Raw genomic sequence first — 17,389 nt, forward strand, 5'->3', positions numbered from 1 at the left:
GGAGAAATAGAGCAGTTACAATTGGAAGATATGGCCTCAGGAGCATCTGCTTCTATTTTAGATAAAATTTTTGAAAAATTGGAAGCTTTGGACAAGAAAGCAGATGAGCAAACAGCAAAGATTGACCAAAATACAGAATGCCTAAATAAATTAACTGTACAAGTGGCACAGAACACACAGGCAATTGGACAGTTGACGGAGGCCACAGCAGAAAATCGGAAATTGGCTGAGGACACCAGACAAAAATTAGAAAATTTAGAACAAGAGGTAAGACCACTCACCAAACAAGTTGGGGAACATCAGATTTATCTTTCTATGATAGAACTGCGAAATCGTGAGAATAATTTGAGGATTAGGTCGCTACAAGAGGCAGAAGAAGGAAATCTAGCTGAGTTTTTAACCAAAGAATTCTCCAAGTTCTGGAATTTGGAGGAAAAGGACTTTAAAATTGTGTCAGCTTTCAGACTTGGAAGATTTATAAAGAAGGAGAGGCCCAGAGACTGTTTGATAACATTGAGATCAAAGGAGGAAAGGGACAAGATTTTGGGCCTACACTACGGAAAGTCACTGGACATTCTGGACAGAAGAATTGAAATTTACAAAGATATTCCTAGACAACTGTTGGACCTTAGAGCCGCCTATTCTGAACTTGCCAAATTATTAAGGAGCAACGCAATTGCATTTAGGTGGGAATTCCCCCAAGGAATATCCTTTACCTTTAGAGGGAGAAAGGTCAAAATCAGAACATCGGAAGAGAGAGACAAATTTCTGTCTTCATACGGAGAGGACCTCCAAAAAGGAATTGAACTACCGCCTGAGCCTGGGGCAACGCCAGTACCAGCACCAGCACCTGTGGAACCTGAAGATCCTGTGAACAAGATACCACCCCTGGAAAAATAACCAGATTAATTCAGGATGTCTCTGCAACTGTTGAGCTGGAATATAAATGGCTGTAACATTCCGGAAAAAAGGAAGAAAATATTTCATATATTAAAAAAAGAACAATTGGACATTATATGCCTACAGGAAACACATGTGACAAGGCTCCACAGAAAAGTGTTAATAAATAAAAGATTGGGCCAGGAATTTATATCTTCGGATAAAGTCAAGAAGAGAGGTGTGGTGATATATGCAAAAGAGAGCCTGTCACCCAAATTCTTATTTAAAGATGAACATGGAAGAATTTTGGCTATTGAGATACAACACCAAGGAGAGAAATTGTTGATATTAGGAATCTATGCACCTAACGAAGGGAAATCGGAATTTTACAAGAAGCTGCATGAGACTATGCTGGATTATCTGGACTACAACAACATCATAATGATGGGAGATATGAATGGGGTCGTATCAACTAACATGGACAAGTCACAAAGTCAAAATGTTACAAAAGACGGCAGACTACCTAAAACTTTTTTTGAAATGACAGACAATATGGACTTGATTGACATCTGGAGGACAAAGAACCCACTAGGAAGAGAGGGAACATTCTTTTCTGAAGCCCAACTGACCTGGACAAGAATCGACCAAATATGGATATCTAGAGGCCTGGCACCAAAGGCCAGAAAGGTGGAAATCTGCCCAAAGACCTGTTCCGACCATAACGCAGTTAAGATGGATATGACACTACTACCAACCGGATCCTTTAGATGGAAGATGAATGACAATTTGTTCAGAGATCAGGAAATTATCAAGAAGGCCCAAAAAGTTCTGAAGGATTACTTTGAGATAAATATGAACACTAAGGTGGAAAAAAGAATCGTCTGGGACGCAAGTAAAGCTGTAATGAGGGGATTCTTGATACAACAGAATGCCGTAAAGAAAAGGATACAAAATGAGAAAAAAGATAAGATCCTGGATAAAATAAAAGAACTAGAGAAGAAGTTAAGATCAAATCCGAAGTCACAGCCAACTCTGAGAGAAATTAAACTTTATCAAACACAATATTCTAAATTGATAAATCAGGAAATAGAATGGAAGGTTAAATTAATGAAACAAAAAACGTTTGAGTCGGCGAATAAATGTGGAAAACTGCTAGCTTGGCAGTTGAAGAGGAGACAAAGATTAAATACGGTAACAAACTTAGAGGTTGAAGGAAAAAACATTCAGAATCCTGTGGACATTAGAAAGTGCTTCCAGAGATACTTCAAAAAATTATACACCCAAGGGCCGCAAGACGAAGTTGAGATTAAACAATTTTTGGCAAAAAATGGACTATCCAAACTGTCACAAGAAAATAGGACAATCCTGAATTCTAAAATAACACGACAGGAGATTGAACAAGCCATTCAGAACATGCAACTGGGCAAATCTCCAGGGCCAGATGGGCTGACCTCCAAGTACTATAAGACATTAAAAGACTACTTGATACAACCTTTGATGGAGGTCAGCAATGAAATTTTGGAGGGAAAGAGGGCACCGGAGTCGTGGAAGGAAGCGTTTATCACATTAATACCAAAGACGGAAGCTGAAAAGACACAACTTAAGAACTATCGTCCCATCTCCCTTTTAAATGTGGATTACAAAATATTTGCAGACATTTTGGCAAGTAGACTTAAAAAAGTTTTAAATGAAGTAATCCATAAGGACCAGGCAGGCTTTCTCCCAGGTAGACATTTGTTTGCTAATACAAGGAACATTATTGACATTTTGGAACTTTTGCAAACAGACATAAATACAAAAGCAGTTTTAATTTTTATAGACGCGGAGAAGGCCTTTGACAACATCTCCTGGAAATTTATGATGGGAAACTTAAAAGAGATGGGAGTGGGACGGGGTTTTGAGAATGGGATTGAGGCGATATATTCAGAGCAGAAAGCTAAACTGATAGTTAATAATGTGGTTACAGAAGAGTTTAAAATTGAAAAAGGAACACGACAAGGTTGCCCTATCTCCCCTTTGTTATTCATTTCAGTCCTGGAAGTGCTATTGAATATGATTAGAGGGGACCGGTTGGTGGAAGGAATCCAGGTCGGACAGAAACAATATAAACTAAAAGCTTTTGCAGATGACCTGGTTTTGACCTTGCAGGAGCCAGAGTCTAGTACGAAAAGAGTATTACAACTGATTAATGATTTTGGTCGGGTGGCTGGATTTAAATTAAATAAACAGAAAACCAAGGTTTTGGGGGAAAATTTGACAGATACAGAGTCAGAACGGTTTCAGAAAGAGACAGAACTTAATGTGGTTAAAAAAGTAAAATACCTAGGGGTAAACATAACAGCAAAAAATCTAAGTCTTTTTAAGGATAATTATGAAAAATGCTGGGCAGAAATTAAGAGAGACTTAGATAGTTGGTCAAAATTGAAACTTTCTTTGTTGGGCCGAATCGCTGCTATCAAGATGAATGTATTGCCAAAGATGTTGTTTTTGTTTCAAACACTTCAGGTTTTGGACAAGACGGAGTGCTTTCAGAAGTGGCAGAGAGATATTTCTAAGTTTGTCTGGCAGGGCAAAAAGCCCAGAATTAAGTTTAAGATATTAACTGATGCGAAAGAAAGAGGGGGCTTTGCCCTGCCAGATTTAAAGCTGTATTATGAGGCCGCAGCGTTCTGCTGGCTAAAAGACTGGCTACTTCTTGAAGACACTGACGTGTTGGATTTGGAAGGGTTTAACAATGCTTTTGGATGGCATGCATATTTATGGTATGACAAGGTTAAAGCAAATAAGGCCTTTAAGAACCATATTGTCAGAAAATCACTGTTTAATGTCTGGACAAAATATAAAGACTTGCTGGAAAATAAAACTCCAAGGTGGCTTTCACCTTTGGAAGCTAAGGCCCGAAAAAGACCCAATATGGAGGCTAAATGGCCTAAATATTGGGAAATATTAGAAAAAGATGGAGACAATTGGAAATTGCAGAGTTTGGAGAAAATGAAGGATAAAGTGCGAGACTGGCTACATTACGCTCAGATTAAAGAAGTTTTTAAAAATGACAAGAAATTAGGGTTCCAGGTGGAGAAATCGAAACTAGAAACAGAATTGTTAGAACCAAAGACTAAGGTACTTTCAAGGATGTATAACTTGCTGTTAAAATGGAACACACAAGATGAAATGGTTAAATCGGCTATGATAAGATGGGCACAGGACATTGGGTATAATATTATGTTTGAGGACTGGGAAAGGTTGTGGAGTACTGGATTGAAATTTACTGCATGCAATGCTTTGAAAGAAAATGTAATGAAAATGATATATAGATGGTATATGACCCCAGTCAAACTTGCAAAAATTTACCACCTGTCTGATAATAAGTGTTGGAAATGTAAAGAGTGTGAAGGAACATTTTTCCACCTCTGGTGGACTTGCCCTAAAGTGAAGGCGTTCTGGGAAATGATTTATAATGACCTGAAAAAGGTATTTAAATATACCTTCACTAAGAAACCAGAGGCCTTTCTTTTGGGTATTGTCGGCCAAGGGGTGGTAAAGAAGGACCGGACATTTTTTATGTATGCAACAACAGCAGCAAGGATACTACTTGCAAAGCACTGGAAAGCTCAAGATCTACCCACACTGGAAGAATGGCAGATGCAACTGATAGACTACATGGAACTGGCTGAGATGACCGGCAGAATTCGTGACCTGGGAGAAGAGAAGATGGAGGAGGATTGGAAGAAATTTAAGAATTATTTACAAAAGCATTGTAATTTGAGTGAATGTTAAGCAGGATGCTAGATCATAAATAATGAAGCACCACTAACCTAGATGATTTAAGATAATAAGTGAGATTGAGAAAATATAAACTTTATTGAGAATTATAAGATTATAAAGACATAAATGAGATATAAGAATGCAAATAAGATAATAAATTGTTGGTAAAAAGTTATAATGATGAAAGTGGGAGCGGGAGATGTGAGGAAGTCCAAAGAAAATGTGAAATTATGTTAAGATTTGTTATACTGTTCATTATGTTCACTTTTATTGTAAACCCCAATAAATATTTTTTAAAAAAACAACAATTAAGTGTTCAAGGGTCCCAGCTAATTCTATGCATCTGGTAGTTCTGCTGTGAATGACTCAAACTTGGTTACTGGTATACATTTTCCTAAATGTGGCATAGGCTAAAAATGAAAAGGGCTGACATACATTTGAATTAAGCTAACTGTTTTTTAAAAATATGTTATTTTGTTGAGCTACTAAGACCTAATTGCAGGCCTTCCTTGCTTTCAACACTATGGATGCCAGGCAGAAATCCACTTTGGATTCTTCACCAACATGTGCCTTTCCCACAGATTTTATCCTTAGTACACCTAATGAGGTTGGTTTCTTATGCAGCCTGAGGAAATATCTATATGACCAACATATCCCAGGATATGTTGGTCATATAGGGCCAACTGGGTGAAACCATAGTACTAAAAATCAGTGCTCAGGAATGTCCCTGCAAATAGTTATGTTTTTACCAACCAGCACAACACCATTTCCATAGGTGCCTACCATACCTCTAGGCAATACACCTCTGACATTGCAGAGCTGAAAACAAATGGAGGCAAACAAATTAAGTGGATTTCCACTTACTACTGCTGCACAATGGTTTGGAGCTTCTATCATCTGGCAATATCACTCTTCATTCAGTAACAGATCAAGCATTTCTCTTTGCAATGATGCACTGACTAATTGCTTTCTGAAGAGATTTAGGTAGAGTGCTCAGTCCATTAAAAGTATCTGTTTTAGGAAGATATAGCTGAATGCCTTGGGATACAATCCTAAACACACTTTCATGGAAGTAAATTCCATTAAAATAATTATATATAATGAAGGCAAAAATAGCTGAGATAATGAAAAAATAAATTAGGTCTCTAATCTGATTTTCAGCTGTCAGTAATTGTATTGGCTTCAGTGGAATTGCTGAAACCTGCATTGATGTAAATAAGAATGGATTTCTGCCCATTCTTTTAAAATCTGGTGGGTTCCTGGTTTATACTTGCATTCTTCATTTGTTTATTCATTGCACTGTATCACACACTTCCTTCAAGGTACTCATAATGGCTCTACCCTCTTCTTTTCACCACAACTCTGTGAAGTTTGTTAGACAAGAGGGATAGTGACTGGCCTATAGCTATTCAACAAACTTCATGGCTGAAAGGGATTTAAACCGGGGTCCCCCACCTTTAGTCTCACCCTAACCACTATGTTGTTGTTGTTGTTTAGTCGTTTAGTCATGTCCGACTCTTCATGACCCCATGGACCAGAGCATGCCAGGCACTCCTGTCTTCCACTGCCTCCCGCAGTTTGGTCAAACTCATGCTGGTAGCTTCGAGAACACTGTCCAACCATGTCGTCCTCTGTCATCCCCTTCTCCTTTTGCCCTCCATTTTCCCCAGCATCAGGGTCTTTTCCAGGGAGTCTTCTCTTCTCATGAAGTGGCCAAAGTATTGGAGCCTCAGCTTCAGGATCAGTCCTTCCAGTGAGCACTCAGGGCTGATTTCCTTAAGAATGGATAGGTTTGATCTTCTTGCAGTCCATGGAACTCTCAAGAGTCTCCTCCAGCACCATAATTCAAAAGCATCAATTCTTCAGCAATCAGCCTTCTTTATGGTCCAGCTCTCACTTCCATACATCACTACTGGGAAAACCATAGCTTTAACTATACGGGTCTTTGTTGGCAAGGTTGCATTCACTGTAATCTGAACAGGCTACCCTCAGACAGAGATGCCACTATCTACCAGTTACCTGGAAATGCAAGTGGGCAGAATGCTATCGTGCTTAGGTCCCGCTTGAAGGTCTGCTGTAGGCATTTGCTTGGCAGGATGGTGGGGTCAATGGGCCTTTGATCTGATCTAGCAGGGTTCTTCTCGTGTTCTTAGGCCATTCAGGGAAAACAGATGGACACTGCCCCTCAATGTTTCAGATGACAGGTGACTATTTCTCAGGAACACCTATATTTCTGTTCTACCTATGTCAATTTCTGTTACAAGCAATAGACAGCACAAACCTATAAATGTCTACTCGAAGTAAGTTTCATTGAGTTCAGTGGAGCCGATTGGTAGGCATCTATCTGTCTCAGGAGACAATGGAGGAATGTGCCTTTTTTTTTCCTTTTCTTTTTTCTTTTTTTTTTGAGTGGGGGAATCAAACTGTTAGAGAGTTATAGTGCTTGCTGTGGCTGTAGAGACCAATATGGGAGAGACATCCTTTCTTGCAGCTGGGACAGATGAAGGCGCCCAGTTGCACCATGGTGTTTCTTTTCTCCACGGTCGTCCCAGTGGTCATTCCTCCTCTGGTCACTATTGCGGACACTACTGTGGATACTCAGTGGAGCTTACTCCCAGGTTAATGGGTATAAGATTGCAGCCTAAATAGATTTATGCATTAGCTGTGCGTTTTGAAGGTGTGTATCTTTTTGTGGCAACAAAATTAGATTATTTACAAAAATTAAAATTAGATTATTTACATTTAAGCTTTTCGGTTAATCCCACCTTGCACACAAATTGGCTGAATTTAAAATACAGCTCTTGCATGACAGATTCTAATGTAGTGCTTTTGAATAAGTGTTCCGAAAGACCAACTTATGCAGTAGATTCAAAATGTTTTATTAGAAATTGGTTTTTTTTTAAGTTTGGTTTTAATTGCTTTTGATGGCATTTTTTTCTTCATTTTAACATGTTTCATTTATTATTCAACTGAATGTTATACATTTCGTGTCCTAGAAGTAGAGGTGTTCACACAAGAGACTAAATTGTAGTATTTGCCTATCCAATGCTGTTTGAATGCCAAAAAAAAAAAAAAAAAAAAGTCTGGACTTTTGTTGTATATATATCAAAACAGGAAATTTCAGACCTTTTATGTGCATCTGCAACAAATCTCTCTCTGTCTAATAACAGCCTTGTGCCTCTCTGTTGGAAAGTGTGCATGAAACAGAACAATAATGAATAATGATGAGTAAATCAAACCTAGGGCTATAGAATTATGAAGGGCAGCTGAACAGATGCTGCCTGTTTCAGCCACTCATTAGCATTTAGTGTTTTTATTACTATTGAAAAATCAGTAACAGGCAAAGTGATCTCTCATTTTGGCACTTCCACAGACCTTAAAGCAAGCACAACTCCCATGGTTTTTACTAGCATTTTGTAGTTTAAATTGCCTTTAATTAGGTCTTTTCTCAGCTAAGGAACACTCTTTCGGTCTGAGTGCTACATGCTGAATGGCTTCTCATGCACAATACTGAGGTAAATATCACCATGATCTAGAGAAGCCTTTTCAGTGGTATCCTCTCTCACAGCTTCCAACTTCACAAGGCAGATAGTGTATTTAAGAGGCAAGAGAAGGCCAGCACCCTGCCAGCCTTATTCAAAAGATTTATATCCTGCCTTTCAGGACAGGTGTCCTCCCATAAATATAGCCTTATTTCACATAAAATCATTTATGTGAGTCTACCATTGCACCCCTTTAAAATGAGCAGCAAAAATGTCAGTAAGACACAGCAATTAATGAAAAAAGTGGATTGAAATAAAAGCATCTGAGAAAGGGACCATCCATATTTCATGGTGGGTTAATGGAAAATTAAGAGTGGTCTTACTTTGTGAAGTTTCTCTGCTGTGAGACACCCCCTAGCAAAAGGTATGGAAGGAAGGAAGGAAATCAGCAACCCAACAAAATCACAAGTTTATGAAGCTAGCAATACCAAATAACTACTTGGGGCGCAAAGAGAGTGGGAAGAATTTACAGAGCCTACCTTGATAGAGTGCATAGTCATATACATAGCATAAGAAGAACACAAGGAAGTGATCTCTAAGTAGACTATGGTGTAAAATAATTATTTGACTTGAGGTCTACCAGAATCTATCATGGCTGCTTGACTAGGCCTGGCTTGTTGAAGGGGAGTTTGAATGCTAAATAAAACCTGTTGGAACGTATGCAGAAACACATGAAGTCAATTTCTAAATATTATGCAGTACATGGCCAGCAAGAACAAGCAGAGGTATTTTCCCTTGCTCCCTCATACAGCCCACAACAGACCAGAGAACAACTGTGGTTTAGCGGTTTCATACAGCATTGATAATTTCATATATTTAATATGGGTTTGCTTGCTTTTTTGAGGTATGTTTGCCCTGTCATGCCGCAGGGCAGCTAACAATAAAACAAATTAAAATGCAATAAAAAATAAAAAAATACTAAGAAACTGTGGCAGTGGCCCAAAGGGCCACAATAAATGTGATAATGCAAATCCTTGAGTGTGCTTCTAATAGAGAAGTTATGGTAGCCTGTTACTTTATGAAAGTGATGATTTTGCAAGTTGCCCCCCCCCCCAAAATGGGGCAGAAATACAGCTAATATGTGAATCACAAAGATACAGCTCAAAGCTAGAACATAAGTTGCTACATGGTGCAAATGGCTACACAAAACACAAGTTCCCAACATGCACACTAACAAAATGTAACAGAACACAGTGGGAATCAGAACTTAATCAGCAGACATCTGAAGGCAGCCCTGTTTAGGGAAGTTTTTAATGTGTGACATTTTAATGTATTTTTTATCTTTGTTGGAAGCCGCCCAGAGTGGCTGGGGAAACCCAGCCAGATGGGTGGGGTACAAATAATAAATTATTATTATTAATTATTATTAAATTGCCAGTGCTTGTTGTGCATGTGTTTTAAACATGAAATGATGTAATGATGTATATGACTGGTGAAAATTGAAATGCTTTGTTTGAAATTTTATAAACACTGCTGCCTGAACCACTGGGCAGGGTTGCAGTTTTGCGGAACGATCCGACTATAACCTATTGCTTTGTAATAAACACCGTTGGACTCCTAACTCCTCACGTTTCTGAGTTTTATTGGCGTAAACTCAGAGATAAGCCATTTTCTGGCTTACAACAAAACAATAAAACAGCAGATGAGAAACCACAATAAAAACGAAAAGACAATAAACTCAATTAAAAATAATAGCAGATCAGGCAATTAAAAGGAGACAGATATCATAAAAAGCCATTAAGCCTAAGAGAACAGCATGGCCTTTATCCATTGTCTAAAAGTTGGTGAAGAAGGCACCAGACTTTTTATTCTATTTTTTTAATAAAACCTATTGATATCCCACTTTTTTCAAGATCTCAAGGTGGATAACAAAAATTCAGCAAAATAGCCAATACAAAATGAACCATAAAAGTACACATGAAAACAATTCATAATGCTCACTTGAGCAGCCATACTTTTAACGAAAGGTTACCAACATAGGAGCCAGCCAAATATCACCGAGCACGGAATTTAAAAGCCAGGATGCAACCACAGACAAGAAGGCCTGGCCTCACATTTCCATGGGGGATCAAGTTCCAATGGTGGGATATTGAGGAAAGCCTCCATGGTTAATTAATTCTCAAGCAGCCTGTGCAAAAAATTTTTTGAAAAAATACTGGCCTAATAAGTTCTCTGGTTCCAAATATATCCAGGGACCGAGTGCCACTGTTTGGGTGCCACTGCTGAAGAGGCCTTCTTTTCAGTATCCTTTCAGAGCCCAGGAGCTGGGGGGAAACAACAACAAAAGCCTCCAGAACAGATCTTAATTGGTTGGGCAGGTTCATGAGGGAAAAGATGGTCTTTTAGATACCCAGGTCATGGTAATTTAAAGACCAATACCAAAACTTTGAATTGTGCCCCAAAACAAACTGACAACCTGTGAAGCTTTAGGGGGGTTTTTTGGATTAGCATTACATGCTCTCTGTAGTTGGCCCCATGTAATAATCCAACTGCTGCATTTTGCACCACTTACAGTTTTTGAACATTTTTGAGATGCAGTTCCACATGCAATGTATTACAGTAACGTAGACTGGGTAAATAGACCATGAATAATTGAACGAACACAGCTGCTGAATCAGCTAAATTTTACCTCTCCGTGCACTGCAGCCTCAATGAAAATAGGTTTCCTGTCCCTACTATTAAGTAAGGGAGGGAGCTGGGGCAGGCGGGGAAACTGGCAAAGTTCCTAATGGCACATTTAGTGTCATGTCTAGTTTAACCCTGGGTGTTGATTTCCCCGGACCTGCAAGGATGAACTTGAATGATTATTTGCAGGGTTTGATGCTTCAGTTCTTTTGTGATGGAATTAAAAAAATATATATCCTGGTGATCCTAGTTAACATATCCCCACATCCATTCCCCCACTTTCTAGATTTGTGTCTAGAGCAGCATTTAATTCTCAAAGGCAGGGCTAACTGCAAGAGGATATATGGGATGAAATCCTAGGAGCCACACAGCTTTCCTCTATGAACAAGTCCATATAAAACAATTCTACAATTCTAATGGGAAGGAGCAACTGCAGTGCGTTAGTATTCAGTGCAATGCAATAGTGACATTTTGTGGTTGATATTTAGGTGATGGGAGGAGTCTGGAATTTCAGCCGTGTTTGCTGTGACATATTTGTTACTATGGACGTGATGATGTGCACAGCCAGCATTTTAAATCTCTGTGCTATCAGCATTGACAGGTAAGAACAAAAAAGCACAACAGTAAGCTGTGGTAGAAATGGGAGGTTCTCAGGTGGGCTAAGACAGGGAAGTGGGTTGAATTTTACGTTAGGGATTTATATAGAAAAACAATTGTGCCACATATGTGCATGCCACGTAATACGTCAGATAATTGTGCCACATATGATAGTTTTTTATGTATGTGTCAGACATTAGATTCCCCATCTGTGTCTTTTTTAGCAAAGTAAATGTGGGGAATATAAAGAGTTTCCATAAAGTTAAGCAGATGTGATAGCAAACTATGGCCTGGTTCGTACATCATGGTAAGCCATGGCATATCAGGACCATGCAAATATGCTAGATGAATCCCAGATTTCCCTCCTCCTTAAGCACAATCTGTACCTAAGGTTGGTCCTATGGTTACATTTTACGGCTAAGGAGAAGAGACATTAACCACAATCCCCAAATTGGTATTGGTAAAGGTAAAGGTAAAGGTAAAGGTAAAGGTAAAGGTAAGGGGACCCCTGACCATTAGGTCCAGTCGTGGCCAACTGTGGGGTTGCGGCGCTCATCTCGCTTTATTGGCCGAGGGAGCTGATGTACAGCTTCCGGGTCATGTGGCCGGCATGACTAAGCCGCTTCTGGCGAACCAGAGCAGCGCACAGAAACGCCGTTTACCTTATTTATCTACTTGCACTTTGACGTGCTTTCGAACTGCTAGGTTGGCAGGAGCAGGGAACGAGCAACAGGAGCTCACCCCGTCGCGCGGATTCGAACTGCCGACCTTCTGATCGGCAAGTCCTAGGCTCTGTGGTTTAACCCACAGCGCCACTCGCGTCCCTCCCCAGCTTGGACAACACCCTAAAAACCTTGACTTATCTGTCATGTCATGCTGTGCTACAAAGACAGGGGGCAGATAGCAAAGTGGGTGCAAGCTCATCTCTGGGAGCTAACAATTTCATGCAGTCCTGTTAACACATAGCTTGGCTTAACATGATGTGTGAATGAGGCCTATACATATGTTACATGCACACACATATAATAGTGCCTCAACCTTTTTTACACTCATTTAAATGGAGTGGGGAGGGGGACAAAAGATTTCTGCACTGGCCATTTTTATTCCACCCAGTCATGCATCTGAAACCCAGTGACAGCACCAGAAAAAGGGATGGGGCACAGAAGGAGCAAAGTATATTTCAGGGGTGGGGGGCAATTGCATTCCATATGTTAAGATCTCTGAAAGAAAAATAACAGTATATGCTAATGACAGGAGTTCAGCAGTGTGAGGAGTGAGCTTATTTGATGGGGGTGAACTTGCCCCCCCCCCCGGTGCTGCCCATGCTGAAACCATACAAAGGAGGAAAACAGATTGTGATTTTGAGCAGGCAAATGGGAAAAGATTAATAATCCCTTTTCTAGACATTGTACCTTCACTCAAAATCACGTCCTCCAGCTGCTGCTTTTAATTAACAAAAAAGTCAGGGTTTCATTACACATGGCCACATCCTCTGACATGCGCACACACACACATGTGCAGAAAGCATTGCTTGTAGAAATCTCTTGTCATGATTGGCTATGTCTTTGATTCGCTGCCTCTTCTTACCAATAACAGATACTGACTTACCCAATTCTTTTTTCCAATCTCTTTTCCACGCTGCTTGCCTTTTTTCATCTCTGGCTATTACTACTGAATTGTTTTTCACTTTTCTGATCTTCCATTTTGCATCATTGTATTTATTCTGTTTTCCCATCTCTTCTTTTACTTTCTTCCACTTTGAATTCAACTTTGTCTTATCTTCCTCTGTTTCTGAATTCCCTTCCCTTCCCCTTACATTTCTTGTACAACAACTCCTCCGTCTTCATCACCCTTGCTTTGGAGTTGGTTCACTTTGCAGATACACTGCAGTGGTTATGCCTGTTCATTATCAGTACAGCACAGGGCCCAGCTCTTGCCGAAGGGTGTCCATTATGATAGCAGTGGTCTGGTTGTTGGCATTTGCAGTTTCCTGCCCTCTTCTCTTTGGCTTCAACACCACAGGTAAATACAGTAACAATACCTTGAAGCACAGGCTTTGTACACAAACATGGGGCCTCCTACGGCTTATGGCTTTAAGAACTCAGCTTCCCCTTTTTCCAAGAACATGCTGGAAAAGCCATCCTACTTCTGTCAACTGTGGAAGATATTAAAATGGCTACTGGAAAAATGTTCAGCCTCCAAACTACATTTTTTAGATCTTACTAGTTTGTAGAAACAAAAACATATTGTATTTGTTCTAAGAACCATACCTTTATTATTCACACACAAAAATATGTAGCATGAAAGTTACTCTACCTCCTCTTTTCTATGTGTCTTTTCGCTCAGGTGATCCAAATATTTGTTCCATATCCAATCCCAACTTTGTTATCTACTCCTCTGTGGTGTCATTTTATCTTCCATTTTTGGTGACCCTGCTGCTCTACATCCGGATTTATATGGTGCTGAGGCAGAGACAAAGGAAGCGAATCCTCTCCAGACAAAGCAGCCACAGCGGTAAAACCTGCTACAAACAACAGGTATGACCCAACATACAAACAAAAAGGCTTTATTTAGAAAGGGCCTTAACTGTCATATTCTATATAGTATGCCTGTAGGGTTCTACTGGAGCCCATAAGGGGTGAAATAGAAACAGCCCTATCGACTTGCAACAGGCCTATGTAGGCCTCATTTCTACACCTCCTGTGCCTCTTCCTCATATGGAGTCTGCTCAGCTCCCATAAACTACTGCAGCTGTTGTTTCCTTGCAGCTGTTGTTAAGACTACAGTTCCCACCGGGAGGTACCACATGGGCTGCTTTTGGCCTTCTGCAATGCATTCTCTCTGCCTAATCTCATGTCCTACTTGTGAGCTTTCCATAGGCCTCTGGCAGGATACTAGTAAACCTTTAGTCAGACCCAGAATCACTCTTTTCATGTTCTAAGAATGGGAAGGGTTTCTTAGTTTCTTCCTCTCTGGCTATTTGTTTTAGTCAGACTCACCCCTCAGTTGGAACAGATGCTTTTCCCCACCCCACCCTGCGCAGTGGGCAATAAGACACGGGCATATCTGCTCAGAAGAATTTTGCAGGGTTTTGAATATGCAAAGCTGATTTGAGCATAGCATTAGCAGAGGGGCAACTGAAAGTGTTTACCAATCATGAGCCATGATGGATCTGTTAGTCTTCATATCAGCTATTTCCAGCTCTACTGGAATGATTCACTTATGTGGTAACAAGCACTAGTGAAATAAATTACTTGCCTTTGAACTGCTAATTTTATTACTTACTTTTGGGAACAAGTATTTTATTTACTAGTTTCAGGTTCATAGACCTAAATGGGTATCATAAGGTATCAAATAAGGTATCAAATATCTCTGTTGGGAACACAGAATGTCATCAGGAAAGCTGCAGCAATTGCAGCCTCAGGCAATAAAAGCTACAAGAGATGATGGATCCACTTCAGTGGTTAGTTTTTGTTATGAATAAAGTTTCTAACTGCTAATTTCCGTGGAAACACACATTATTTAAAGCACGGGTATTTAAAATACAGTGGTGCCTCGCAAGACGAAATTAATCCGTTCCGCGAGTCTCTTCGTCTTGCGGTTTTTTCGTCTTGCGAAGCACGGCTACTAGCAGCTTAGCGGCTATTAACAGCTTAGCGGCTTTAAGAAAAAGGAAACAAACTCGCAAGAACTCGCAAGACGTTTCGTCTTGCGAAGCAAGCCCATAGGGAAATTTGTCTTGCGGAACGACTAAAAAAACGGAAAACTCTTTCGTCTAGCGAGTTTTTCTTTTCTTTTCTTTTTTTAAAATGATATTTATTAAAGTTTCAAAGAATACAAAAACAAAAAATAAAAATACAAGAAAATACAAAATACAGAAAAAAGAATAAAATTTTTAAAATATAACAAAAAAAAAGAAAAATAAAGAAAAACATACAAGATAAAAACAGTTAAAAACACGTTAACTTTCCATAACATATCTTCCTTACCCTTATTTCCCCGGACCTCCTCATACCTCCCTTTTTTGTATTCCAGTTCAGTTTGTTAGTTCAGCAAATCCTTACCATTAAGCTTTTACCCATTTGTAAACCTTTTTTCGTATCTCTTAAAACATTACAGCTGGAAACCACTTAGTTTCTATCCAACATCCTTCTAAGATTCGTTAATTTTACAATATTTCTGTAAATAGTCTTTAAATTTCTTCCAGTCTTCTTTCACCGACTCTTCTCCCTGGTCTCGGATTCTGCCAGTCATTTCTGCCAATTCCATGTAGTCAATCACCTTCATCTGCCATTCTTCCAGAGTGGGTAGATCTTGTGTCTTCCAATACTTTGCAATGAGTATTCTTGCTGCTGTTGTAGCATACATAAAAAAAGTTCTGTCCTTCTTTGGCACCAATTGGCCGACAATGCCCAGGAGAAAGGCCTCTGGTTTCTTCAAGAAGGTATATTTAAATACCTTTTTCATTTCATTATATATCATTTCCCAGAAAGCCTTAATCTTTGGGCACGTCCACCAAAGGTGAAAGAATGTACCTTCAAGTCTAGCGAGTTTTTCGTCTTGCGAGGCATTCGTCTTGCGGGGCACCACTGTATCAGATATACTGCCCCTACCCTGAGGAAGAAATTACATATACAATTTGCAACACTCTATGGGTTAAGTTAAATATTAGTTTTATACTAACTAGCATCCAAATAGTGTGATAATAGAGGGTTTAGAGTGTCGAACTAGAACTGAGGAAATTCAGATTTAAAATCCCACTCAGCCATGAAGCTCACTGGACAAACTTGGGCCAGTCACAATTTCTTGTATGTAACCTCACCAGGTTGTTATGAGGATAAAATTGGGAAGGGGTCTGCTGCTTTGAGCTCTTTTGAGGAAAAAGCAAGACATAAATAAGGTTTTGTTTGTTATGCTATCTATTTTTGTGTCTTTATATTGTAAACTGCCCTGTGATCTTCGGATTACACTTTGCTGTCAGAGAGAGAGAGAGAGAGAGAGAGAGAGAGAGAGAGAGAGAGAGAGAGAGATTTATAACAGGTCAGTGGAACCCTACAAGTTTTGCATACCAAAGGTCCCAGGATCAGACCCAGATAAGGCTGGGGAAAATTTCTGCCTGAAACCCTAGAGAGATGTTTCTAGTCAGTGTCAACAATATTATGCTAAAATGACCAGTGTTCTGGCTTGGTCTAAGGCAGCTTCCCATCTTTCTAAGTGGAACCTGATTCTTGTTGGCCTCTTGTTTTTCAGCAACATACAGAAAGGAAAGCTTTGCACCAGAAGCTTCCCAGTGCACTCTTGTGTTGTTTGCAGCTAAAGAGTTCAGGTCAAAGGCTGCCTGCTGAGAAGAAGCCCCTGACACCCACAGAACTGCAGCAATATTGCAGTTTCTGCCACGAAGTTTCCATCTCCAGTACAGGGGATAGAGAGGTTGTTGATCTAAAGGTGAGGACAAAAGTCAAGGAACAAAGTTTAGAAGTACGCAAACTCAACAATGGCAAAACAGCAACCTCTTTGAAGCTACCATCTCAGCAGCATCGGACCATACAGCTCAGAGAAAGGAAAGCCACACAAATGCTAGCTATTGTTCTTGGTAAGTATTTTTGCTCCTTTTTAAGAACTGGCTGTGCAAGAATGAGGACCCAACTGAATATTACATGGCAGACATATATAACAGGTTTGAGGTTTTGTTTTTTGTTTTAACAAAAGCAGCTGCAGCAGGCTACAAATTTGGTTGGAGGAACCACAGAGAGGAAGAGTGCTTTTAAAAAATTACACTTAAAAAGCTTGTTGTCTGCAGTTTCAATGTAAATCTACATTTTGCTTTAAAATATTTCCCTTCTACTTTCTTTCCTTCTTTATCATTATTTCCATGTGGCTAAATAGCCAAGAGGCTCTCAAAGATGTTTCTTTAGTTATGTGTGAGGATGCCCTGAAAATAATGGAAAGAACTATGAATTGGCTCTCAGGTGGGCAGATTG

The 17,389-nt window shown here is 39.7% G+C and overlaps 1 protein-coding gene and 1 long non-coding RNA gene across 4 annotated transcripts in view; one reads left to right on the top strand and one right to left on the bottom strand.

Moving 5' to 3' along the window:
* Positions 1-13,842, bottom strand: part of LOC308476610 — a 144,510-nt gene extending 130,668 nt beyond the window's left edge. Inside the window, exon 1 of one of the 2 annotated variants that reach the window (XR_013985992.1) lies at positions 13,725-13,842. This is a non-coding gene — a long non-coding RNA (uncharacterized lncRNA). The remainder of the gene's footprint in view (positions 1-13,724) is intronic. The other variant, XR_013985993.1, reaches the window with a different exon arrangement.
* The window catches only part of DRD3 (dopamine receptor D3), a 33,268-nt gene that overhangs the window by 12,877 nt on the left and 3,002 nt on the right, over positions 1-17,389 (top strand). For both annotated transcript variants that reach the window (XM_081004329.1, XM_081004330.1), the window contains 4 exons: positions 11,300-11,412; positions 13,288-13,430; positions 13,755-13,945; positions 16,659-17,001. In XM_081004329.1, coding sequence (XP_080860455.1) covers positions 11,300-11,412; positions 13,288-13,430; positions 13,755-13,945; positions 16,659-17,001 — 790 coding nt within the window. The remainder of the gene's footprint in view (positions 1-11,299; positions 11,413-13,287; positions 13,431-13,754; positions 13,946-16,658; positions 17,002-17,389) is intronic.

Source organism: Podarcis pityusensis, assembly GCF_964106645.2.
Source record: "Podarcis pityusensis genome assembly, chromosome: 4".
Classification (NCBI taxonomy): Eukaryota; Metazoa; Chordata; class Lepidosauria; order Squamata; family Lacertidae; genus Podarcis; species Podarcis pityusensis.